We start from the raw sequence: 27,601 nt of genomic DNA on the forward strand, positions 1-27,601 counted from the left end.
CATATTCTTAGGAAATACAGAAAAAAACTGAAGAGTTAGATCTCCTATGGCAGTGGTCTAGTCTAGGGCAGTGTTTTCCATCCAGAATGTCCCTATGACTCACACCAGGAATCTTGTTAACATTTAGATTTTGATTCAGTAGGTCTGAAGTGAGGCCTGAAATACTGACTTTCAATTAAATACTCAGTAATGCTGATGCTGCTGTAAAGTGCAGGCTCCATTTTTATTAGTAAGAATCTAGAAGATGTTGGCAGCCAAATAATTGTCTTTCCTTCTCCATTCTATTATAAAGATGTTAAGATAAAAAAGAACTCTTTAAAAAAGATTTATTTAATTAATTGAAAGGCAGAGTTACAGAGAGACAGAAAAAGAGGTCTTCCATCTGCTGGTTAACTCCCCAAATGGCCACAACGGCCAGAGCTGGCTGATCCAAAGACAGAAGCCAGGAGTTTCTTCCAGACCTCCCACATGGGGTACAGGGGTCCAAGCAATTGGACCATTTTCCACCGCTTTCCTAGGCCGTTAGCACAGAGCTGGATCAGAAGATGAGTAGCTGGGACACGAACCAGTGCCCATATGAGATGCAGCACTGCAGGGGAAGGCTTAGCCTACTACACACACCACAGCGCTGGCCCCAGAACATTTTTATAAATAAAAAAGCTTGGGGTGATGTTGTTGCAATTAGGGTAAGCCACCACCACATGGGATGCCCCCATCCCTTAAATTCTGGTTCCTCTGTTTCTGATTTAGCTTCCTGCTAATACATCCTGGGAGGCCAGGGGGTGATCATACAAGTGCCTGGGCCCCTGCCATCCCTATGGCAGACCCAGATAAAGTTCCAGGCTCCTTGCTTTAGCCTGGCCCAGACCTAGCTGTTGCAGGCATGGGGTGGAGGGCAGGGAATGGTAAATCAACAGATGGAAGATCCCTCTTTAGATCTCACTCCCTATCACTCTGCCTTTCAAAAGAAGAAAGTAATAAAAATTTTTTTAAAAGTTCATATGAACATCTGAGACTTATGTTTTATACTGTTCTTTCCTTAAAAATCTTTTTTTAAGAAAAACAATCTGGGGATTTTCATAAATGAATGCTGATTGTATATACATATTTGTTAAAAAAAGGTTGTTCTTCTTAGATCACTGTTTAAATATTTTTATTTATTAGAGTCATATCGGTGTCAATTAACAAAAGGGATTCAAACTTGGTGCAGAATGCTGACTTAACTTCCAGGTAAACAATGTACATTCACTCCTGGACTTGCCTAATTGTATCTGAGTTTGCCTCCAAGAGAGAGCCTCTGGGAGGTCTGGACTAGACCATGAATACAAGATCACCTCTGCTCTTCAAAGGGTTTAGGTAATTCTGTAATGGGACTAAGACTTCACCACAACTACCAATGTAATGGCCTACAGGGGAAAAAAAAATTGGGAAATAATAACTCCACCGGTGTACTTTGGAAGTCCCTACTCTGGCCATATAAAAGGAGATCTTAGTACTTCATGTAGCTATTGTGATGATTAAATGGAATAGCTATGTTTAGGTGATATCCAATCCTTGGCCTTTTAGTAAACATCTAATGAATGTTAGTTCCTTTCTCTCATTTTATTCATATCTATTTTAAAAACATTTTTTCTATCTCAAAGTGTTCTTATTCTTTAAACTTTCAAGTTTAAGAGTATCACAGATTTAATAATTTTTACTAGCAACCAAATCATTTATTCTTGATCCTCAAATAATAATAAAAATTTTAGATCAAAGGTTAACAAACCATGACCCATGAGCATTTATAGTCTTTTCTCTAAGAATGGTTTTCATGTCTTTAATAGTTATAAAACAAAATGAAGAACATGGGACAGTATGTGGCCTACAAAGCCCATTACCTATCTGGCCCCTTGGCCACTGTTGATGATCAATGAAAAGGATAATACTAAACAGGAAACTTACATATGAGTGTATGCATGTACAAATTCCAGTTGCCCACTCCTGTAGAAAACGTCCATGAACACTTTTCTCTTATAACTTCAAACTTTAGAACTGAACAGACTCACCAGAATTCTTATTATTTATGTTTTTAATCAATGATCTAAACTGAAACTACAAAAGTAATTTATCCTCCTCAGAGTTCTTAGAATTTGGGATTAGCAGAATCTAATCCAAAAATATTTCTAGGCTGTTGTTAACAGAGTGTTTCAAGTATCCCTGTGCTAGGCTAACTAAGAGTGAACTAGCCTGAGATGTAGGGCATGTATTAATTACTATCTTTGACTTTGCATGATGTTGTCCTTGGAATATTGCCCGCAAAAAGTTAAATTACTGGGAGTTGCCTTGGCTTCTGTTGCTCTCTGTTCATTTCAACTGAACTTTAGACAATTAGTAATGCTTTGCCTCTTACCAGTGCCTTGTCTGCAGGAGTGGAGAGCCGGCTGTAGTAATGAATCCTCTTGTTCATGGCAGAGGCATGGTCGCTAACCCTCTGAATGACATCATTCACATTGACGATGTTTGTGGGCTCTATGTAGAAAGGCCTAAAGAAGGGAATATATGCTTGACAAAAAACGTTCAGGCAAAAATTCTGGAAGTCAGCCATTGAAGAAAATAACTTCTTGTCCTCCATTAGAAATGGGATGTACAAAGGCAAGGCATTCACCTCTCACTTTTGGTGGGAAAAGAAAATGTCACAAAAGAAGTATTATTCCATTCACAGAATAAACTTTTTGTCTCATAATACTTTTACTTTAAGCAAGCTTTTTTTTTAATCTTAAGGAACTTAGCAATAGAGGGACATGACAGAAAGAGATTAAATCAGTTATTAAAAAGAATGATAGCAAAGGGGGGAAAAAAATACAGCAGCTGTCACTTTCCAACAATGAAACTTAGACACAGAGCTTTGAATAGTCTCCCAGAAAGCTTCTGGCACTAAATTAGAGAAATTACAGACAAAAAAAGTCCCTCTATTAAAGAATCCTTAAGGGCCAGAATTACTTCCTATGAAAAACAGAATTCCTATCTCTTAGTTCATGTACTAAGGATTAGTGACCTCAACCATCTCCCTTGTGAGACTTATCCAAAATAGTATCAAGTGGAACATCAGGACATTGGAAATGCTTTGCCTGTTCTCCTTTTCTTAGATTTCAGTAACCTACTCTTTTATTCATGTGTGTGCCTGCTTCCCAAGACAGTAGCTTCATCAACTGCAGGCTCTGGTTTTCAATGTTCATTTTCAGGCCTCAACCTCTTCAATTCCTTTCTATAACTCCTTCACGTGCCTTCTAAGCTTCTAGAAATATTCCATCCAAAATGGAAAGATTAGGCAGGGTTGCAGGAAAGACTGCATTCCTCTGCTGGTTCTCATACCCTTTGAAGTCACCCCAATCTGTGGGTAATTTGCCATTTCAGATTATACACATTTCTAAATAATGAAGGGAAAAAATTTATCATTGGTTCCATATAATTCTTATACACTCAGGGCTTTAAAAGAAGCTTAAAATATATTAAGGTAAGATAATAATTTCTGGAGACACTGTTAATCTAATCTTGTGGGGAGGACTTGGAAAACCAAGTGACTGAAAATTTAATTTCTGCTATTTTCCAAACTAACTCTGCGATATTTGAGAAATGGTAGTACAGATCTTAAATCTAGTCTTGTCTCTGAATTTAGCATACAGGATCTTTGAGTCTTTTGTTTATATTCTCCACTCAGTACCTAAATATGGCAGATACTATCTAGTTAACTCAACAAACATGTAAGTAGTGCAATTACTAGAGCAAATATGAAGACAGAGACATATTATTTATGCTAAGCATGTCATTGCTAAATGCATTAGGTGATGTTGGAAGAGGACATAATGCAAATGACTGGGTTAGAAGCTGAATAAATAATCCCTACTCATACATCTGGTCACCTAATATAACTGCCAGTCCTCCCAAAGCATCAGGATGTCCTACCCAATTTGCATTTCTACTATGACATTCAGTGGTACAAAAAAAATATAAAAGTATTTATATCTAGCAGATGGTTTAATCATAGCTGGGCTCATACTCTACAGGGCATTCCTCTTTATTTTATAAGAAGAATAACCCACAAAATTCAAGAAAGAATTAGAACTTCAATGCCAACATAAGGCAGAGATTGAAGTTAATCATGGATTACTGAAAGAGACTGTTAAGATAATATTGATAGGAAGAGATGTAGATTTTCTACTTATATGCTTTTTACTCTGAAAAGTCAATGATATTACTATAACCACTAAGTTGGTTTGAAGGTCTGCTGAAAAGCAGTCCAGGAAGTGCTAAATATCTTGGCTCCTGGTCTCTTACAGAAGTGTTAACTGTACCAGGTTAGCTGGCTTGGGTACTCTGAGAACAGAATGACTCTGAAAATTTTTCTTTTCCAACAGCTTTCATCGAGATACTGAGTGCCTGTTCAAACAAATATTTTGGAATCGTTTCAAAACAGATTCTCTTAAAAAATATACAACTCAGCATATTTTAACTAAATTATCAAAAACATATGCTTAAAGTTTCATTTGAGAGAACAAAATATAACATTTCCAAACTGAACTTCAGCTGGATCTTAAAGCAGTTTTAGAATTAGATATACAGTGCTCTAGACTATATTATATAGAGGACAAAATTTAGACTAAAAAACTGAAACTTGGGCATTTTTCTTTTGAACACATCTTCACAGGTCTGTGCCCTATCAATGTTACCTCCCATCTGATATGTAGTTAAACTATGCACACTGAAAGTAAAGAAGCTATAGTTGTCTCATCTTATAAAACACCTGTGGCCATGCCACAGGAAAAAATGTTTGTAATATTAAATAAAATTTATAGAATGTTTTAAAACATGATTCAAATCTTAGGTTTTCATTTAATACACTTATAAACAGAGAAACCTTGTTTCTACCTAACACCTTTTCTAAGTTCCACTCCTTAAATTCCTTAAAAATTTTTGGCTTTTAAATCTATCTCCACCCTTCTACTGACCAGTTATGCTTCTCTGAAGTTTAATAACAATTCCATGACTCTTAAGAAGGTTTATATCCAACATGGAGACCTGGTTTCAAAGTGTTCATTTATTCACATGCCTATGAAAGCTGAGGCACTCATTCAAACACCTGACAGGCTGAGGTAGTTTGTTAAAAAATGAAATGGGAATTGGTATTCAAAAAAAATTTCATGCAAATAAACATTCAAAATAATGAAGCCACTGTACTTGTGTGTCTACCTGCTGTTAAAACACTCTATCTGCCAGGCAGCTTTTCATTGAAGAGGACAGACAAGAAGTTAATCAAGCCATTGTAGCTACAAATTCCTTGCCGTGGCTATAAAAATATTGGTAATCTCTAGCTTACTGACGTGTTTCTGACTCCCTCTGATAACCACACAATGTTTTCTTTCAAAAAACTCCGCTCTACCCTCTAACTTAAATCACTATTGTCAAAGGCCAACCCTATATAAAGTTCTTCTTCTGTCTTGATCACTTAGTTTGTAGTGGCTATCAAATTTATGAAATAACATTTAAGTACCAACCAAATATGCTTATATTGTGTTGAACATGATGAATAACAGATTTGCTGTAATCTGCTAGAGGAGACAGGTAAATAACAACTCCTCTTCAGAGAGAAAAAGAGCAATTGCTTGTGCATGACTACAGGGGACAGAAAGAGTGGAGAGAGTTCCGAATGCTGGGGTGAAGGCAGGGATCAGCCTAAACAGCAGAGGAAGCTAACAAATGCCTGGCAGACCTCTCAGCAAGCTACAGCTGAGTAGAAGTTTAAAGGATTGAAAGGAGTTAGGTATGGGCAAAAGGAGGCAAGAAATCATGGTTCAGAAAAAATGCACAACAGAGAGCCAGAAGGAGAGAAGGCATGATGTATCTTTTTTTTTTTTTTCTTTTTTGACAGTGAGAGAGAGACAGAGAGAAAGGTCTTCCTTCCGTTGGTTCACCCCCCAAATGGCCACTACGGCTGGAGCTACGCTGATCCGAAGCCAGGAGCCAAGAGCCAGGTGCTTCTTCCTGGTCTCCCATGCGGGTGCAGGGGCCCAAGCACTTGGGCTATCCTCCACTGCCTTCCTGGGCCACAGCAAAGAGCTGGATTGGAAGAGGAGCAACTGGGACTAGAACCCAGCGCCCATATGTGATGCCAGCGCTGCAGGCGGAGGATTAACCAAGTGAGCCGCGTCGTCGGCCCCTATGTATCTTCTTTTTAAAAAAAAGATTTATTTGTGCTTGCTTCGGCAGCACATATACTAAAATTGGAACCATACAGATAAGATTAGCATGGTCCCTGCACAAGGATGACACACAAATTCGTGAAGCATTCCATATTTTTTAATTAAAAAAATTTTTTTAAAAGATTTATTTATTTATTTGAAAGACAGAGTTACACAGGGAGAGAGGGAGGGAGGGAGGAAGAGTGGGAGAGAGAGGGAGAGATCTCCATCTGCTGATTCACTCCCCAGATGGCTAGGGCTGGGCCAGGCTGAAGCAAGGAGACTGGGAACTCCACCTGGGTATCCCACATAGGTGCAGGGGCCCAAGCACTTGGGCCACCCTCTGCTGCTTTCCCAGATGCATTAGCAGGGAACTGAATCAGAAGTACAGCAGCTGAGACTTCAACCAGTACCCATATGGGATGCTGGTGTTGCAGGTGGCAGCTTAATCTGCTGTGCTACAATGCTGGCCCCAAGATACATCTTCAAAACCTTTATGCAGTTGGATGAGAAGTGGCAAGATGAGATAAACCTGGGCTAGAACATGGAAAATTGCACATGTCAACAAAGGACTTAATTCTAAAAGGAAGAATCCTTAGATTGTTTTGGTTGCTGATTCTGTCTCACACCCTCACATCTTACATGTCACCAGAGTTCCATTCAAAGACACTTTCTCTATGCTCATTCCCTTAGTGGGTTCATCTAGCCACTTAACTTTATTTCTTTTTATTATGATTTATTTTATGCTTTTCAAAAAATAGAGTAAGAGATGGAGACAAAGAGATCTTCCATCCACTGGTTCACTGCCCAAATGCCGGCAACAGGTAAAGCTGAGCCAAGCAAGTCAGCAGCCCAGAACTCAGTGCAGTCTCCTGCGTGCCTAGCAGAGACCCAAATACTGGAGACATCACCTGCTGCCTCCCAAGGTGCATGTTAGCAGGCTGCTGGAATTGGGAGCACAGGCAGGACATGAAACGCAGGCACTCTGAGATGCAGGTGTCCCAAGTGGAACCCCAACCACTGTGCCAAACACCCACTCTAGTCATCAAACTTTACATTCATGTTTGTGCTGGTGACACTCAAATTGTTAGCCCCAGCCCAAACATCTGGGTCATGTAAGGAGTATTCAAACAGTTCATGGAAAATGTGTGCTTTGAAAAAAACATGCATGGATTTCAAAAATTTCGGGCACCAAAATAAACTTATCTTTTATTCCATTTTGCCATATTCTTCTTGAAGTAACCTCATATTAAACAACAAAAATATCAGTATTTTGACCTTTAAAAATAACTTAGGCAGGTTGTTTGGCATGTGATTAAGATATCCTATATAGAGTGCCTGGCTTTAAGTCCTGGCTCCAAATTTCAGCTTCCTTTCTTCTTCTTAAGATTTATTTATGGTTGGCACCATGGCTCACTTGGCTAATCCTCCACCTGTGGCGCTGGCACCACAGGTTCTAGTCCCGGTTGAGGCGCCGGATTCTGTCCCAGTTGCTCCTCTTCCAGGCCAGCTCTCTGCTGTGGCCCAGGAAGGCAGTGGAGGATGGCACAAGTGCTTGGGCCCTGCACCCGCATGGGAGACCAGGACGAAACACCTGGCTCCTGGCTTCGGATCGGCACAGCATGCCGGCCATAGCAGCCATCTGGGGGGTAAACCAACGGAAGGAAGACCTTTCTCTCTCTCTCTCTCTAACTCTGCCTGTCAAAAAAAAAAAAAAATAAATAAAAAGATTTATTTATATATTTGAAAGGCAGAGTTAGAGAGAGAAAAAGAGAGACAGGGAGAGATACCTTCCATCCTCTGGTTCAATCATGAAATGGCCAAAATGGCCAAGGCTGGGCCAGACCCAAGCCAGGAGCCAGGAGTTTTTTCCAGGAGCCCAAGCACTTGAACCATTTTCCACTGCTTTCTCAGGTGTGTTAGTAGGGAGTTGGATTGGATGGGAAGTGGAGCATCTGGGTCTCAAACCAATGCCCATATCGGATGCCAGTGCTGCAGGCAGCAGCTTTACCCACTATGCCACAGTGCTAGCCCCTTCAGCTTCAGCAGGTGATGGCTCAGGTCCTTGGGTTCCAGTTACCTATGTGGGAGACCTGATAGCTGAATTCCCAGCTCCTACCTGGCAAAGAACTGGCTGCTACAGTTATGTGGGGGAGTGAACAAACAGATGGAAGATCTCTATGTCTCTGCCTTTCAAAATAAATAAAAATAAATAGATAGCATGGAATGTCAGAATAAACTTATCTTCATATTAAAGAACTGAAGACGAAAATTTACCAAGAAAATTTCAATACAACTTTCTATGTAACTGTTGTATGAGACTGAAATGAACTTGGAATCAGTTTGAATTGTGATGTAACAAAATGTTATAAAACTTAAAATAATAATAGTGCAGGTTGAGCTATTAGTAGTATTATAAAATGAAAAATGAAATTTTCCATACTATTAAATGCAATTTATTAAGACTGATTATCACATCTTTGTTATAATTTTAAAATCTCAATTATTATTTATGTTTTACAGAGTGCCTAATATATAAACACAGAAGTACATATATGCACATAATTTGCAAATGGATACAACACACTTGTTGTGCAGACAGGCAAATGCAATAACTTTTTTTTTTTTTGACAGGCAGAGTGGACAGTGAGAGAGAGAGACAGAGAGAAAGGTCTTCCTTTGCCATTGGTTTACCCTCCAATGGCCGCCGCAGCTGGCGCGCTGCAGGCGCCACCGTGCTGATCCGAAGGCAGGAGCCAGGTGCTTCTCCTGGTCTCCCATGGGGTGCAGGGCCCAAGCACTTGGGCCATCCTCCACTGCACTCCCTGGCCACAGCAGAGAGCTGGCCTGGAAGAGGGGCAACCGGGACAGAATCCAGCGCCCCGACCGGGACTAGAACCCGGTGTGCCGGCGCCGCTAGGGGGAGGATTAGCCTAGTGAGCCACGGCGCCGGCCAAATGCAATAACTTTTTAAAAGACTGTTACTACTTTTTAACTGCCAGAGTGGTATGATGAAAAAGGCTTGGAAAAAATCAAATGTTTAAAAAGACCCAGTATGGGTTCTCTATTCTGGAATTCCAGGCTGTCAGTCAGCTGCAAATAAACATTTTCATCACAACATATGGGCAAAGAATTTGACCTGAAAATGAATTCTCAGGTCTATATACCTTAATTAAATATAGATTCTGTATACGAATGAAATTTCAAAATCCTTTTCAATGTAGCTCATGCTTTCAAATTTTAGTTTTAAAAAATCCAGTTATTATTTTAACTCTGCTGTGCTGAAGACAAATAATCTCTTCTGGCTACACAGTGATCACTAACAGAAATGCAAAGGTTTGTAGTTTTAAAAAGTTATAATCAGCACTGAAGTGAGGCTTAAAGAATTATATAAGTACAAGGAACATTTCATTCAAGATGTTAGATGCACCTGTAAGTAAAAACTAACAACAGATCTTGAGTTCTTCTCTGGGTTGATGTAAACAGTAACACTACCAACACCACACCCACTCCATTCCATTTTCTGGTCAGAAAGATCAATTCTTAATGGGACATGGTGAGTGACCTTCCACAGAGAAAGATTAGAAATGCGGGGGAAATTCCCAAGAGATCACAGTTCTCCTAGAAGCACCTGATTTCACCCATTTTTATGAGAATGCCAAAATAAACTGTCTCAATTTACTTAAGTGCAACAAATAAAGAAGAGTATTAAGTTAATTTTTTTTTTTTTGACAGGCAGAGTTAGACAGAGAGAGAGAGAGAGACAGAGAGAAAGGTCTTCCTTTTCTGTTGGTTCACCCCCCAAATGGCTGCTACGGCCAACATGCTGTGCCGATCCGAAGCCAGGAGCCAGGTGCTTCTCCTGGTCTCCCATGCAGGTGCAGGGCCCAAGCACTTGGGCCATCCTCCACTGCCTTCCTGGGGCACAGCAGAGAGCTGGCCTGGAAGAGGGGCAACCGGGACAGAATCCGGTGCCCCAAATGGGACTAGAACTCGGGGTGCCAGCGCCATGGGCAGATGATTAGCCAAGTAAGCCGCAGTGCCGGCTGTTAATATTTTCAAAAAACAGCTTGCCTTAATTGTAAGGGTGACTTCAGCCTGTAATATTATGCCAATTGTTACTCTCCTCTCACACATCTACCAAAAGGATTTCTGGAAAAAAAATAAAATCAGTTTCATACCAGTTTCATAACCTAACTTACCTCCAGTGGAGAAAAAAAAAAAAAAAGTGGGGAATAAGAAAACTGCCAGGCTACTGCTTTAACTACAATTTCTATTCCTTTAAAAACTAGAAAGGCAAGAAAGGGGGTAAAGAATGCAGTAAATATATATATATATATATGATAAATCATTTTTTTTGCATACATGTGAGTCATCATATGAATACTAAAATTGCTTTCTTAGTCTTAATTCAATTATCTAGAAATTGAAAACACAAAAATAAAATATATCTACTCTTTAAACAGATCACCAAAGAAAAAGAGGCTCTGGGACCGGCATGTGGAGCAGCTGCCTGTGATACCAGCATCCCATCTGGGTGCTGGCTGCAGTCCTGGCTGCTCCACTCGGATCCAGCTCCCTGCTAATGCACCTGGCAAAGCAGTGGAAGATGGCCCAAGTGCTTGAGCCCCTGCACTCATATGTAAGACCCAGATGAAGCTCCTGGCTCCTGGCTTCAGCCTAGACCAGCCTTGGCTATTGTGGTCATTTAGGGAGTAAAACAGCAGATGAAGATCTCTCTCTCTCTCTCTCTCTCTCTCTCTCTCTGTGACTCTGCCTTTCAAAGAAACAAATAAATATCTGAAGAAAAAAAAGGGACAAAGAGGTTCTTTCTTATTCCTCTCCCATAACTTAATGCTATGGCTTGAGTCCCCTCCCAAGTTCAGCTGCTGAAAATATGATGGTACTAGGAGGTGGGGCTCTTTCAAGAGGTGGGTAGACTCTGACGGCTCCTCCCTCATGAACGAGGATAAGAGGCTTTGTGCAGCACCGGCTCGCTTGCTCTTCAGCTTTTCTGCCAGGGAGGCTGCTGCCAGGCAGCCCCCACCAGACTGAAAGGTGGTACATTGATCTTGGACTCTTCAGCTTCCAGAACTGTCAGTAAGTTTCTGTTCTTTATAAACTGCTTGGGCTGATGTTCTATTACAGCACCACAAAATGGACTAAAACACTTAAAAAAAATTTTTTTTTGTAAAATTTATTTGAGGGGCCGGTGCCGTGTCGCACTAGGTTAATCCTCTGCCTGGGGCGCTGGCATCCCATATGGGCGCTGGGTTCTAGTCCTGGTTGCTCTTCTTCCAGTCCAGCTCTCTGCTATGGCCTGGGAAGGCAGTGGAGGATGGCCCAAGTGCTTGGGCCTTGCACCCACATGGGAGACCGGGAAGAGGCACCTGGCTCCTGGCTTCGGATCGGTGTAGCTCCAGCCGTTGTGGCCATTTGGGGAGTGAACCATTGGATGGAAGACCTTTCTCTCTGTCTCTCTCACTGTCTGTGGCTCTACCTGTCAAATAAATAAATAAAAAATTAAAAAAATTATTCAAAAGGCAGAGTTACAGAGTGAGAGCGAGAGACAGAAATCTTTGATCCACTGGTTCACTCCTCAAATGTCCTCAACGGCCAGGGCTCTGCCAGGCCAACGCCAGGCGCCAGGAGCTTTTTCTGGGTCTCTCACGTGGGTGCAGGGGCCCAAGCACTTGGGCCATCCTCTGCTGCTGTCCCGGACACCATTAGCAGGGAGCTGGATCAGAAGTAGAGCAGCCGGAATTCGAACAAGCACCCACATGAAATGCTGGTGTTGCAGGCTGCAACTTAACCCACTATATAACGCTGGCCCCAAAGTAAGACATTTAAGAAAGGGATTCTACCTCAAAAGCCTTAGCAACCATCTTTATCATGGCTCTCAAGCATGGCAAACTCACTAAAAGAACTTCTGCATTCCCAGTGGAAAGACACAGCAACAAGTGGTCTATATACACTGGTCATCCCGGTGACAATGGCTGTATTTTCAACCCAGATGGCAACCATTAGAGTAGCCTGACCAGAATCCATTGCTAGTTGCATGGCATGTTATTCGGCAAACCAATCCCAGAATAACAGTGCAAGCTGGTAAAGGCAAGAGTCCAACATGAAACCTGCCCTGCCAACTGGCTTCTATCAACTAACTTCTGTAAACAAGAAAGCTTTATAAACAAAACGTAAGGGATATTTTAGGGAAAAAAGGAAACAAGCAGTGTTAGAAAGGTTTGTTTAAATAGGAACTTTCACACATTGCTGGTAGGAGTGTAAGCCGCTACAAGCTTTCTAGAAAGCAATTCAGTTACATGTTTCAGGAGCCTTAATTGTGTTTACTTTCTGTCCTAATGGTACTTTTGAGATTCTATTTGATTGAAACATAAAATTTATATAGAAAAGGTATGCAGAAACTGTTAATCACAGCATTATTTAAAATTAAAATTATAATCAGCTTAGTATTCAAACATATCATTAAATTATATACATTTAAATAACATGTACTTATTTAATACGATGCTTAGAAAGAATCCTAATACAGAAATGCTATTACCAATTTTTTTTTGGTATTTTAGTGATTTAAAAAAAAAATACTTATTTCATTTCATTTGAAAGGCAGAAAGGTACAGAGACACAGAGACAGAGAGACAAATCAAAGAGACAGAGATCTTGTATCCACAGGTTCACTCCTCAAATGCCTGTAAGAGCCAGGGCTGGGCCAGGCTGAAGCCAGGAGCCAGGAATTTAATCTGGGTCTATTACGTGGGTGGCAAGGACTCAAGTATTTCAGCCTTCACCAATGCCTCCCAGAGTGTGTATTAGCAGGCAGCTAGAAGTGTAAGTGGAGCCAGGACTCAAATCCAAGCACTCTGTTCTGAGATGTAAGCATCCCATGCAGTGCCTGAACCACTGTGCCAAATATCCACTTCAGCATTTTAGTGATTCTTGAAGACAATTTTTATTGTAAAACTTTATTGCTCTTTGAAATGTGGTACTTTCCCGTTATTTATTGCTTTTAGCCTTAGCCTCTACTCCTAGGGTTTATGGCAGTTAAAATTTTAAGAAGCCCTTAACAACGGACTCTAAGTTTGCTTCAGTGGCATGAGGTTGAGAGAGATGACAGAGACTGTTTTAATGTCCAAAGAGTCATTTTGACCAGAGTAACTCTGGTCAGGTACCGGTGCTGTGGTGCAGTGGGCTAAGACACTGCCTGTGACGCTGACATTCCATAATGGGGTTCTGGGGGGCCTGGGAAAGCAGCAGATGATAGCCCAAGTGTTTGTGCCCCTGCCACCCACGTGGGAGACCTGTAAGAAACTCCTGGCTCTTGGCTTCAGATGGACCCAACTCTGACCATTGCAGCTGTTTAGGGAGTGAACCAGCAGATGAAGATCTCTGTCTCTCCCTCTTTCTCTCTGTAACTCTGCCTTCCAAACAAATTTAAAAATCTTAAAAAAAAAAAAAAAAGAATTCTGAGCAGGCATCTTTACAAGAAGCAACCGCTGGGTTGGAATAAAATTAAAGTGAGTAGGCCTGGCTTTTTAACTTCTCCAGAAATAAGACAAGAGGTATTCCTAGGGGCCTCAGCAGCAGGAAGTACCAGTCCCTACAGCAGCCTGCACTTGGGCCCCTAGAGCCTCTTCTGGCAGGCCAGGAGTTAGTGGACAACAGAGCAAAGAGACAAATCTGGGCCTATGGCCTATTTTTGTGAATGAGATTTATTGGAACATATCCAGGCCCATAAAACTATGTATTGTCTATGACTACATCCCCCCAAATAGCAAAGGTGAGTCTCTATACCCACAAAAATACTATCTGTTCCTTTACAGAAAAAATTGTATAAACTCCTGTCCAGACCATTGAAGGCCCATTAGGGACTTAGAGCTGCAGGAGAAGTTTCCACACCCTCTTTCCTGATGGGCAGAGGGGAAGAGCAGTGGGTCTTCATGAGCTTACCAGATCTATGTCAGGGAGTTTGAAACAGGGTTTTTTTTCTCTAGAAGCGTTTGCAACCAGATGTCCCCAGGCCTCATCCAGCTTAATCCCTTGCACAATCTACTTCCTACATATAAAAAACAAAACAAAAGCTAAACAAAGGAACTTCAACTTAAGCCAAAACTATGACCACACCGAATATTCTTACATAGAACAACCCCTGCATGGAAACAGAAACCCAGCAAAGCACTCAATCAGTGGTACAAATAGTCTCATTCCACTTCCAGCTGAGTTCAGCCGGAACCTATGGCAGGCACCCACAAGGCTATGATCCTACAGGGTTCTTATTTATTTCAGAACCTCTTAAAATATCATTTCAAAAAACCCAATGCTCTCTTAACTACAAAAAAAAAAAAAAAAAAAAAAAAAAAAGGTCATTTAGGGGCAGGTCTAGCTGTTAAGACATCTGTGTCCCACATCAGAGTACACAGATTTGAAAACCTACACTAGCTCTTGACTCCAGCTTCCTGCTAATGCAGACCCTGGGAGGCAGTGGTGATGGTTCTAGCAGCTGGGTCCTTACCACCCACGGGGGAGACCTAGATTACATTCCTGGCTCCTGGCTATACTTGGCCCAGCCACGCTCAGTCCAGTCTTGGCACATCTAGTCCCAGCCACAGTGGGCATTTGTGAAATGGGTCAATAGATGGAGCCTCTTTTGGTATATAGCTCTGCCTCTCAAAATAAATAAAGACCTGAAGAAGCCAAGGTGATAATAAGATTATCAGGTAAATGAGTTATGAGTTATTTTAAATTACAGAAATACAATTTTTTTTTTGACAGGTAGAGTGGACAGTAAGAGAGAGAGAGAGAGAGAGAGAGAGAGAGAAAGGTCTTCCTTTTTTTCCATTGGCTTACCCCCCAATGGCTGCTCTGGCCAGTGCACCACGCTGATCCGAAGCCAGGAGCCAGGTGCTTCTCCTGGTCTCCCATGCGGGTGCAGGGTCCAAGGACCTGGGCCATCCTCCACTGCACTGCACTCCCGGGCCACAGCAGAGAGCTGGATTGGAAGAGGAGTAACTAGGACAGAATTCGGCGCCCCAACCGAGACTAGAACCCAGTGTGCCGGCGCCACAGGCGGAAGATTAGCCTATTGAGCCACGGCACCGGCCTAGAAATACAGTATTTTTAGCATAACTTTGTTCTTTAGAAAAGTACATTGGGGCTGGTGCTGTGGCACAGCAGGTTAAGCTGCTATCTGCAGTGCTGGCATCCCATATTGGTGAAATTTTGAGTCCTGGCTGCTCCACTTCTGACCCAGCTCCCTGCTAATGTGCCTGAAAAAGCAGCAGAATATGGGCCCAGTCCTTGGGCCCCTGCACCCACGTGGGAGACCTGGAAGAAGCTCCTGGTTCCTGGCTTCAGTCTGGCCCAGCCCTGGCCATTGCAACCATTTGGGGAGTGAACCAACAGACTGAAGATCTGTCTTTCCTCTCTCTCTCTGTAACTCTGCCTTTCAAATAAGTAAATAAATCTCTTTTTAAAAAAGTAGTACATAGGCCGGCGCTGCGGCTCAACAGGCTAATCCTCCACCTAGCAGAGCCGGCTCACCAGGTTCTAGTCCCGGTCGGGGTGCTGGATTCTGTCCCGGTTGCCCCTCTTCCAGGCCAGCTCTCTGCTATGGCCCGGGAGTGCAGTGCAGGATGGCCCAAATGCTTGGGCCCTGCACCCCATGGGAGACCAGGAGAAGCACCTGGCTCCTGCCTTCGGATCAGCGCGGTGCGCCGGCCGCGGCGGCCATTGGAGGGTGAACCAACAGCAAAGGAAGACCTTTCTCTCTGTCTCTCTCTCTCACTGTCCACTCTGCCTGTAAAAAAAAAAAAAAAAAAAAAAAAAGTAGTACATTGTCTAAGATTGAAGACAATATAGAAGTTACTGAAGAAAATAAAATCACCCACTAGAAATAACCGCTGTTAAAAAAATAGAGAAATAATTAGTGTTAACATTTTGGTGTATTTCCTGGACATACATATTAAAGTTAGTTTTGCTTGCTGCTAAAATTTATAGAAAGTGAATCATTTTATATATATATATATATGTATACATATATACACACACACACACATATATATATATATATACTTTTCAAGCTAGTTGCTTTTGCCAACATTATCTTTGTGAGATTCATCTATGTTCTTTTCTGTATTGATGGTTTGTTCATTTTCATAGCTATGTAATATTTCATACAACAATTTATTTATCCATTCCTGATGGTGGGTATCTGGATTGTTTCCATTTTGGAGCTCTTAACAAATAAATTATAATCTAGATTTTTGCTTGTCTCAGATTTTGCACACATTTTTAAGGATAACAAATTTATGATACATCCCCACATATTAGTAGATAATTACCAACTCGTTTCCAAAGTGTACTAGTTTATACTCCAGTTCTGTTTCAGCATTCCCACTGTTTCTCATTCTAGCCAACATTCCACTTGTTAGCCTTAACAAAAGAAAAACCCACCTATCCATAGACAAAACTTTTTAAAAATACAAATAATTCTCTCTAATATAAGTTGGAAATAAATTTTTATACATAGATGCCTGGACATAGCTATGTTTAAAGGTAGAATGAAGAATACCAAAGCAAGGATTTAAAAGAAGTGAGATTAGAAGATATTCTGCATATGAACTACAAGTAAATAGAAAGCAGATATGAATAAAAACTTGTGGTCGGGGCAGGTGTTTGGCATGGGGTGAACAAGCTACTTGGGAGGCCACTTCCCGCATCAGAGTCCTTGGGTTCAAGCCTCAGCTCCACTTCTGATTTCAGCTTCCTGCTAATGTGCACCCTGGAAGGCATCAGGTGATGGCTCAAGTACTTGGGTTTTCGTTACTCACACAGGTGACTCGGATTCAGCCCCAGGATCCTGCCTTTGTCCTGGCCTGGCCCTGGCTGATATGGGCATTTAAGGAGTAAACCAGCAGATGGGAGTAAACTCTATTGAGTTCTCTCTCAAATAATTTTTAAAAAGAAATGTTAAGTAACAGACTTAGAATACATTCTCAGAATAACACTAAAATAAGGGAAGTCAAAATGCATAATTTTATTGTGGTTTTTAACATCAATTCCTCATCATTGAGCTACCGTCAGTCATTGGGCATTAACAAGAACTTTGCATTTTAGGTACTACCATTAATTTAATAATATTTGGTTTTAAGTTTATTAAGTGTCAAATCTCATTATACACTTGTGATCAATTTCACTGCTTTTGCAGTACTATCATACTATTGTACTAAAACCCTTGTGACTAAATATATATCTCAATATGTTATAATATTAAATAGATGGAGGAAGATACTAACCTAAATCTTTTTTTTAAAGATTTATTTATTTATTTTATTTGAAAGTCAGAGTTACACAGAGAGAGAAGAGGCAGAGAGAGAGATCTTCCATCCGATGGTTCACTCCCCAATTGGCTGCAATGGCCGGAGCTGTGCCGATCCGAAGCCAGGAGCCAGGAGCTTCTTCCGGGTCTCCCATGTGGGTGTAGGGGCCCAAGGACTTGGGCCAAATTCTACTGCTTTGCCATAGCAGAGAGCTGGATCGGAAGAGGAGCAGCCAGGGGACTAGAACCAGCGCCCATATGGGATGCCAGCACTTCAGGCCAGGGTGTTAGCCCGCTGAGCCACAGCACCGACCCCTAACCTAAATCTTTATACTCTTTCACTTAACAAAATGCACTTTTGACTTGGGCCTAATGAGCACCAGTAAAGTACAACCAGGCTGCCTCTCTCTTCAGGAGAAGTTGGGCAAACAAAGATGCCTACAAAGAGAGGCAGAGGGAAAAACACATAAGAACAAAGAAATTGAGAAAATAAAGGGATGGGACTGGCAATAAGACCCCAGCCTAACCAAGTCCATATTTGGATTTACCTCACCTCTAACTCCAAAGCCTGGATGGTTCTCTTTAAGCATCTAGCCGCAACACAGTTTCTCTAGGGAGAAATAATGAAGTGGGAGACAAGAGGGTTTGGGTGGGAGAAGGGAAGGGAGTAAAGAGAAGGGAGGAGAACAAGGGTATAGAAATAGTAACACAATCGGCAAGCTGGCCAGCAGCACCATGCCACTGACAAACAGTAAAGCTCCTTGTTCCTCTATTCAACACATATGGCAACTTCCTCAAGATAAAACTTACGGTGCCAGTGTTGTGGCATAGCGAGATAAGCCACTGCCTATGACGCCAGCATCCCATATGGGTGCTGCTTCAAGACCAGGATGCTCCACTCCGATCCAGTTCCCTGCTAAATGAGCCTGTGAAAGCAGTGGAAGATGGCCCAAGTGTTCGGGCTTCCTGCACCCATGTGGAAGACCCAGAAGAAGTTCTGGGCTCCTGGCTTCAGCCTGGCGCAGCCCTGGCCATTGCAGCCATCTGGAGAGTGAACCTGTGGATGGAAGGTCTCTCTGTAACCCTGCCTTTGAAATAAATAAAAATAAATTATATATATATATATATATATCCACTTTTCTACCATTTGTGCAGGTTAATACAAATATGAGACCCTCAAGCTTAAATAGTGACTCCCTATCACTGTCACTCAGCCAGGATCTACCCTTATCCATTAATACATGAACTCCTCACTCTGCCTTCGTAAACCTCCTTTCCCCCCTTTCTCCTGAGACCATAATTACCAAAGAGTCCATTCAGGCTACTCTACAGTGACAGTAAAATAGCCAACACACCAGTGTGCAGACCAGCAGATGTTCTGAGAAACAACGTGCTCCAGTGTTGTGGCACAGCAGGCTATGCCGGCAGCCTACACTGGGGCCCTGGTGTGAGTCCTAGCTGCTCCGCTTCCGACTGAGCTTCCTGCTAATGTGCCTGGGATGGGGGTGGATGATGAACCACTTGGACTCCTGTCACCCACGTTGGAGACCTGGATGGAGTTTCTGGCTTGAGGCTCCTGGCTTCAGCCTGGCCCAGAAATGGTTGATGCAGCCACTTGGGGAGTAAACAGCAGATGGAAGCTCCCCCCACCCCCCTCTTTCTCTCTCCCTCTTTCTCCGTTATTCTGCCTTTTACATAAACAAAATAAATCTTTAAAAAGAATAACTAAAAAAAAAAAAAAGGCGATATAGCATATCTAGTATTCCAAAGAGCACTAGGAAAGCTGCTTCTTTTTAAAATACCTCTATTCTCTGCTTTATTAGAACACTTGAAACATTATTAGAAGCATCATTCTGAACCTCAAGGTTAGGATTTTCTACTTCCAGGATTCTCCATCTTACAAAGTAAACGCCCACAGGTAGGTAACTAACTAGAACTCCGACACATCAGGTTTTCTTCTGTTCTAACATTGAGCTGGTAACACAGTTCTCAGGAGTAGGGCAGATAAACACCGATGAACAAGGGCAGAAGCAAAGAATGGTTTACAAAGCATTCCCTGGGGGTTAAGCCTGACTGAGTTCCTGTCCTGGGCAGCAGTGGGCACACAGAAGGTTATGAAAGCCCTAGGCCCTGGGAAAAGTAGAAGAGAAAACAGAGGCAGAGGAAGAATGAAAAGAAAGGGGAAATCCCAAAAACAAATGAATTCTTTCACAATCCGGTTGCACGCTGGCTGGAACCATCAGTTCCTCTGAGAGCACAGTTTCGGGGCAGCAGCAGAACGTGAAGCAATCCTGAATTCCACCAGCTCTATCTGTGGTTACCAGAAAGTCTGGGAAAAGCAGGACAACCATCTTTTAGACTGGCAGTTGCCAACAGATATATCAAAGACAATCCAGGAGATTGTAAACTTTTCTGTCCTTTTTGTCTCTACCCATGTAACTCACTCCGGCCCCAACCCAGATGAAAAGCTGATGGGGTAGCTTCTGGGAGGTGTGCAGCACAAAACATGATGATCCAAAATGCTATGCTGTGTATCCTCTCATAAGACAAGCTCCCTTCTCCAGCTTAGTTATGCCCGATTCTACCAAAATGATAACCAGGTCAAGCAGACTATCTTTAAAATTCTTGTATTTGGGGGCCAGTGCTATGGCGTACCAGGTAAAGCTGACGCCTGAGGCGCTGGCATCCCATGTGGGCACCAGTTCGAGTCCTGGATGTTCACTTCTAATCCAGCTCTCTGCTATGGCCTGGGAGAGCAGCAGACGATGGCCCAAGTCCTTGGGCCCCTGCACCCACGTGGGAGACCCGGAGGAAGCCCCTGGCTCCTGGCTTGGGCTCAGCTCAGTTCCAGCCATTGTGACCATTTGGGGAGTCAACTAGCAGATGGAAGACCTCTCGCTCTCTGCCTCTGCCTCTCTGTGACTGCCTTTCAAATAAATAAATAAATCTTTTTAAAAAAAATTCTTGTATTTGAATGAATACATGATTTTGATCGCCACCTAGTGGAAGAGATAGAAACCACAAGCTAAACTGGGTGTAAGCAATCTGAAAGAATAAAATGTTGCTTTTTATACTTTGAAAAGACAGCTTCCCAAAGTGGAGTGATATGGAAGACAATTTTAGGTAGCACAAATTATGGTGACTAGTTAGTATTTATTGCAACGTATATTAAAGCATGTCATTAGCCTCAACCTTAAAAAGTAAACAATTCTGTTACACAGTGGTACTGATATATTACTAAAGTCATTAAGGACCCTCTAAAATGACTGAAGTTTTGGAAATAGTTGTCTAAACTGGTTCTTTTCATGAAAGACACTTTCCCTTCAGTGTGCCTGAGTTTTATTTACATATATGAAAGCAAAATCATTCATATATCATGTTTATTTTATATTTTTAAAAGTTTTATTTATTTATAGGAAAGGCAGAGGAAGAGGGAGAGATAGAGAGCCCTTCCATCTGCTGGTTCACCCCTAAATGCCCTTAATAGCTGGGGCTGGACCAGGATGAAGCCAGAAGCCAGGCCTGGTCTCTCAAGTGAACGGCAGGAACCTAAGCATTTGGCTGTTACCTGCTGCCTCCTAGGGTTCACATTAGTAGGAAGCTGGATCAGAAGCAGAGCTGGGACTTGATCCCAGGCACTTCTTTATGGGATGCAGGCACCCCAAGCTGTGACTTAACCCACTGTGCCATAATGCCCTTCCCTTATTTTATTATTTGAGCGGCAGAGAGACAGACAGACAGACAGATAGGCAGACAGCCAGGCAGACAACCCCCAACTGCTGGTTCACTCCCCAAATGTCTTCCAAGTCTGGGCTAGCTGAAGCTGAGAGTCAGGAACTTAACCTAGGATTCCCACATGGATGGCAGGGACCCAACCATTCGAGCCATGCCCTGCTGCTTCCCAGGGTGTACCTTAGCAGGAAGCTGGAATTGTGGGTGAAGCTAGGAGACGAACCCAGGTACTCTGATGAGACACAGGCATCTCAACCAGTATCTTAAGCGCTACGCTAAACATTGACCTTAGTAATCCATATTTTAACATAAACAACAATATTTAAAGGTATACTTTTTTCTCATCAGTTTTGTCACAAGCAAATCAGCATGTGGAAGTAAGAACCTATAAAATAAATCTTCTTTAAAATATGCTTACCTAGGTACTTATGCCATGACTGTAAATAGCTGATTTCTTTGCATTTTGACAAGTTTCATTATAGAAAACATATTTACATTTAATCTACTCAGTTAAATTTTCAGAGAACTGTTGAACTCCCGACAACTTACTGTAATGGAATATGCTTTACTGACCTATGTTCTATTGTCACAGTGGTCAATTATTTATCATAGAATTTAGAGGTTTCAGAGGGCTGGTGCTGTGGTGTAGAAGGTTAAGCCACGGCCTGCAGTGCCAGTATCCCCAGTGGATACCAGTTTTTGTGCCAGCTGCTCCACTCCCAATCCAGCTCCCTGCTAATGTGCCTGGGAAAGCAGAGGAAGATGGTTCAAGTCCTTGGGCCCTGCATCCATATGGGAGACCCAGAGGAAGCTCCTGGCTTTGGCCTGGCCGAGCCTCAGCTGTTGTAGCCATTTGGGGAGTGAAACAGCAGATGAAAGATCTCGCTCCTCACCCTCCCCCCACCCACCCTGTATCTCTGCCTTTCAAATAAAGAAATAATTCTTAAAAAAAAAAAAAAAAAAAAAGAAATAGGAGGGGATTGTTGAATAATTGTTGAATGTTTACTAAACAGATTCTGCCACACTGTTCTACCTAAGTACTCAGTTCCTCTTTAAGAGACAACCACTCTTAGTTTTCTATTGATTTCCACAGACTTCATTAATATATATGGAATTATATGTAATATATTGACTTACTGTTACCCAAATAGTGGCACACTACACATATTGCTCTGCACTTCACTTTTTTCAATTAAGTAAACTGAAAATTTGTTCCAATTTTGATATGTAATAAAGCTATCTCCTTTTTAATAGATGAAAAATATTCTATTGGTTGAATGTGCCATAATTTATTTACCCAATCCTGTAAGAAAAGACATTTTGGTTGCTTTCAATCTTTGCTATTATAAAAAATACTGCGAGCTGGTGCCGCGGCTTACTAAGCTAATCCTCCGCCTGCAGCGCCGCCGGCACACCGGGGTCTAGTCCCGGTCGGGGCGCCAGATTCTGTTCCGGTTGCTCCTCTTCCAGTCCAGCTCTCTGCTGTGGCCCGGGAGTGCAGTGGATGGCCCAGGTCCTTGGGTCCTGCACCCGTGTGGGAGACCAGGAGGAAGCACCTGGCTCCTGGCTTCGGATCGGCACAGTGCACTGGCTGCAATGCATTGGCCATAGCAGCGACTTGGGTGGTGAACCAACGGAAAAAGGAAGACCTTTCTCTCTGTCTCTGTCTCTCTCTCTCACTGTCTAACTCTGCCTGTCAAAAAAAAAAAAAAACAAAAAAAAAACCCCACTTGTATTAACCTCAAAAATGTATCATTTGGCACTGTGATTAACACTTAATTGTGAAATTGCTGATTCATACAAACTTTGGAAATGCCTACAGGTCTTTTCTGGGGGAATCACATTAAATTTATGGATTAAAATTTAAAGACCACAAGATCTTTATTTTAGACTACTCCCACAGAGAGCAGAACATGCTTTTTCATCACATCATACTTTACTGATTCTATTGTACATATTCTAACATCTCTGAGTAAGGCTGCATCTCACAATCCCTAACACCCTCATCACCGTCAGCCAAGGCCCAGTACGATGCTAGTTGTTCCTGGAGGCAGGACAGGTAACCGAAAGACCTATTCATCTCAGTCAACCCCTTTAAGGACCATTTGAGGAAGAAATACGAATCATGCTGTTAGAAAACCTTTTGTGACACCTTCTGGTAAGACCAGCAAAGTGCAGGCATCAGAACTGGACCTGGAAGAAAATGCTGAAATGCTATACCATCAGTGCTCTTACTGGCACAAAGGACAATTCGGGGTGGGGGTGGGGGAGAGCACCTATTTTGATGGCTCAAAGTGCAAAAGCAAATGAGAAGAACCAGATTCTGTAGGTGACATTAGTTATATCATAATTCATTTGTTTATATTTCCATTTTATGATTGCACAAAAGATTAGTGGTAAAAATCAAGTAAGTTCAAGAATTCTTTCAATAAATGCAATACAAAAATTCTAAGTCTTAAGAGATTATTGCAGCAGAGGTACTAGCAGTTTTTCTGACACATTTCTAAAAAATGTAATTTATAATCATTAGCAACTCAGATTTGATGAAAAATGCTATAGAACTTACTTTTGTTCCTCAAGCATTTTAAAGTTTCTCTCAACTAGATTTTGCACACTCTAGACTATTTCTAGGTATTTTTTCTTCAAATATATTTCCTCACTGGAAAACTATCTTGACCTATTTTGTAAGTAGCCACTTTATTGAATTCTCTTACTATTTGTAATTTCTCAAGGGATTCTTTTGGATTTCCAGCTATAGAGTGAAATAAAATTTAAACTTAAATTACCTTAAACTATTCTGCTTAATGAAGTACAGAGTATTCCTACTATTTTTATTGTTCTATCTCCAGCACCTAGCCCATTATCCTGAACAGAGCAGGTAATTAATACATAGTTGCCAAACAAATTGCATGAGTGCATCTTACTTGGTAACACTTTTTTTTTTTCTTTTTGACAGGCAGAGTGGACAGTGAGAGAGAGAGAGACAGAGAGAAAGGTCTTCCTTTTTGCCATTGGTTCACCCTCCAATGGCCGCCGCGGCCTGCGCGCTACGGCCGGCGCACCGCGCTGATCTGAAGCCAGGAGCCAGGTGCTTCTCCTGGTCTCCCCTGGGGTGCAGGGCCCAAGCACTTGGGCCATCCTCCACTGCACTCCCTGGCCACAGCAGAGAGCTGGCCTGGAAGAGGGGCAACCTGGACAGAATCCAGCGCCCCAACCGGGACTAGAACCCGGTGTGCTGGCGCCGCAAGGCGGAGGATTAGCCTAGTGAGCTGCGGCGCCGGCCAACTTGGTAAAACTTACTTCACTCCTACCACCACTAGAGATGCCGAGTTTACTTAAAAAAAAAAAAAAAGTAAAAATTAGGAAATAGAATTCCTCTTTCTCCTCAGCAGCTCCCCACCCCCACCCCCACATACACAAATGCAAATCCTGTAGGAAACTGGATACTTTATAAGCCAGTCTACACATGCTTGGTTACAGTTAGTTCTGTTTCAGTCATTAAAAACCATAATTACAAAATAAGTGCTTTATTTTAAACACTTACCTTTTGGACCTCAGATCTGAAGAATCAAATTGGATATTCATAGGTCCAGGATGCAGTTCAGGGTCTACCTCTGAGATGAGATGACTGGAATCACCAGCCATATTTGCCATGTTTCTTAGCTGCTAGGCACTGAGGAATTTAGTCCTACATAAATCAGAAAAGACAAACAATTCAGTTTAATTCTAAAACATGTTGCTATTCGTAAGTAAAATAACCCACTGTGTCACAACACTGCCAGCATCCCTTATGAGCACTGGTCAGAGATCCAGCTATTCTACTTCTGATCCAGCTCCCTGCCAATGTGCTGGGAAAGCAGTAGAAAATGATGTGAGTACCTGGGCCTCTGCTACCTACGTGGGAGACCCAGATGGAGTTCCAATCTCCTGGTTTTGGCCTGGCTCTTGCCTGGCCACTGCAGCCATTTGGGGAGAGAACCAGCAGATAGAAGATCTCTTTCTCTTTCTCTCTCCCTCCCTCCTTCTCTGTAACTCTTCCTTTCAAATAAATAAGTTTTTTTTTTTTTTTTTTTTTAAAAAAAACCTTTCTGTACCTACACTAACCAGGCCACCTTCCCCACCACTATACAGAAGCCACTCTTGTTAGATCACCCCGTGGCCTTCACTCTGGTAATCTGCGGGTTTCTGTCTTTAACTTACTTGACCTGTCAGGAATACTAGCCAAAAAGACTCATTCTCTTTCTTGATAAGCCGATTCATTAGGCCTCCAGGTTTTCTCTCTATTGGTCCCTCCTTCTCCTGGTTCACTCTCCAAATGGTTGCAACAGCCACAGCTGGGCAGATCTGAAGCTAGGAGCCAGGAGGTTCTTCCCAGTCTCCCTCGTGGGTGCAGGGGCCCCAGGACTTGGGCCATCCTTCACTGCTTTCTCAGGCACATTAGCAGGGAGCTGGATTGGAAGTAGAGCAGCTGGGACTGGGACTGGCACCCATGTGATGCTAGTACAGCAGGTGGCAGTTTTACCTGCTATGCCACAGTGCTGGCCCCTAGCCTCATGCCTCATAGCCTTTTTATTTTTAAGATTTATTTATTTATTTGAAAGGCAGAGTTACAGAGAGGCAGAGGCAGGGAGATAGAGAGAGGCCTTCCATCTGATGGTTCTCTTCTCACATGGCCACAATGGCCGGAGCTGGGCTGATCTGAACCCAGGAGCCAGGAGCTCCTGGCTCTTCCACACAGGTGCAGGGGCCCAAGGACTTGGGCCATCTTCCACTGCTTTCCCAGGCCATAGCAGAGCGCTGGATGGGAAGTGGAGCATCCAGGACTCAAACCGGCACCCATATGGGATGCTAGGACTGTAGGTGGTGGCTTTACCTGCTATGCCACAGCGCTGGCCCCCCTCATGGTTTTAAAACTATCATTTGTGCTATCAAATACAATAGCTAGTGGCCACTTGCAACCACTTAAATTAATTAAAAATCTAAAATTAGTACCTCAGTCACACTAGCTGCATTTTAAGTACTCAACAGCCATATGTGGCGAATGGCTACAACAGTAGACAGTGTTGATATAAAACATTTCCATCATTGTGGAAAATTCTACTGATGTAGACAAGGACAACTTTCACAGTAATATTTCTAGCCTAAATTTCTCTTAAATTTCAGACTCGCACATCTGCTTATTCAATATCTTTACGTAGATATATGGACATCTCAGACCTAACATGTCCAAAATTTTTCTCCCCCCCCCAAAACTACCCTCCCCATTACTTATCTGATTTCAGTTGACAGAATCTCTATTCTTTTAACTGCTGAGGCCACAATTCTTGGAATCACCCAAGACTTCTTTTTCTCACAGTGTACATTCAACTCACTAGGAAATCTTACTGGCTTTTCCTTTAAATACATTCATAATCTGAATCTGACCACCATTTCTTTCCTTCTTTCTTTCTTCCTTTCTTCCTTTCTTCCTTTCTTCCTTTCTTTCTTTCTTCCTTCCTTCCTTCCTTCCTTCCTTTCTTCCTTTCTTCCTTTCTTTCTTTCTTTTTAGAAAGCTTTTATTTAATGAATACAAATTTCACAGGTACAGCTTTGGGAATATAGTGGTTCTTCCCCCTATACCCACCTTCCTACCCCAACTCCTCTACCATCTCCTACTCCCTTCTCCTGTCCCATTCTTCATTAAGATTCATTTTTAATTAACTTTATATACAGAAGACCAACTCTATACTAAAGATTTCAATAATTTGTACACACACACACAGCATAAAGTACTGTTTGAAGATAAGTTTTGCAGTTAATTCTCATAGTATAACTCATTAAGGACAGAGGTCCTACATGGGGAATAGGTGCACAGTGCCTCCTGTTTTTGATTTAATAATCAAGACTGTTATTTATGACATCAGTGATCATCCAAGGCTCTTGACAGGAGCTGCCAAGGCTATGGAAGCCTTCTGACTCCACAAACTCCGTCAGTATTTACACAGAACCATAAGCAAAGTAGAAGTTCCCTCCTCCTTTCAGAGCAAAGTATATCCTTCTTTGATGGCCTCTTCTTTCCACTGACATCTCACTCACAGAAATCCTTCATGTAGAACATTTTATGCCACAGTGTCTTGGCTTTCCATGCCTGTAATGCTCTCATGGGCTTTTCAGCCAGATCTGATTGCCTTAAGGGCTGATTCTGAGGTCAGACTGCTGTTTAGGGCATTTGTCGTTCTACAAGTTGGCTGTGCAGACTGCTTCCTGTGTTGGATCATTTTCTCCTTTTTAATTCTATCTATTGTTATTACCAGACACTTGTTGACCATCATTTCTTACC

General features: G+C 42.2%; 1 protein-coding gene and 1 non-coding gene across 12 annotated transcripts in view; one reads left to right on the forward strand and one right to left on the reverse strand.

Moving 5' to 3' along the window:
• Positions 1–27,601, reverse strand: part of SLC38A9 (solute carrier family 38 member 9) — a 102,056-nt gene that overhangs the window by 62,781 nt on the left and 11,674 nt on the right. For 5 of the 11 annotated variants that reach the window (XR_001794123.3, XR_517790.4, XR_517789.4 and 2 more), the window contains exons 2-3: positions 24,827–24,970; positions 2,393–2,525 (exon numbers count right to left, since the gene is read on the reverse strand). Coding sequence is in view for 8 of the 11 variants with exons in the window: in XM_070056714.1 (XP_069912815.1) it covers positions 2,393–2,525; positions 24,827–24,936 (243 nt within the window). In the remaining 3 variants the exon portion in view is untranslated. Of the gene's footprint in view, positions 1–2,392; positions 2,654–4,317; positions 4,420–14,183; positions 14,290–21,700; positions 22,246–24,826; positions 24,971–27,601 lie in introns of those variants that run through there. The other 6 variants (XM_070056713.1, XM_008262219.4, XM_051853461.2 and 3 more) reach the window with 6 other exon arrangements.
• On the forward strand, positions 6,231–6,337 carry LOC127492912 (U6 spliceosomal RNA). The gene has a single exon (XR_007922730.1). It is a non-coding gene; the product is annotated as a U6 spliceosomal RNA (small nuclear RNA).

The sequence above is a fragment of the Oryctolagus cuniculus genome, chromosome 14 (genome assembly GCF_964237555.1).
Source record: "Oryctolagus cuniculus chromosome 14, mOryCun1.1, whole genome shotgun sequence".
NCBI lineage: Eukaryota > Metazoa > Chordata > Mammalia > Lagomorpha > Leporidae > Oryctolagus > Oryctolagus cuniculus.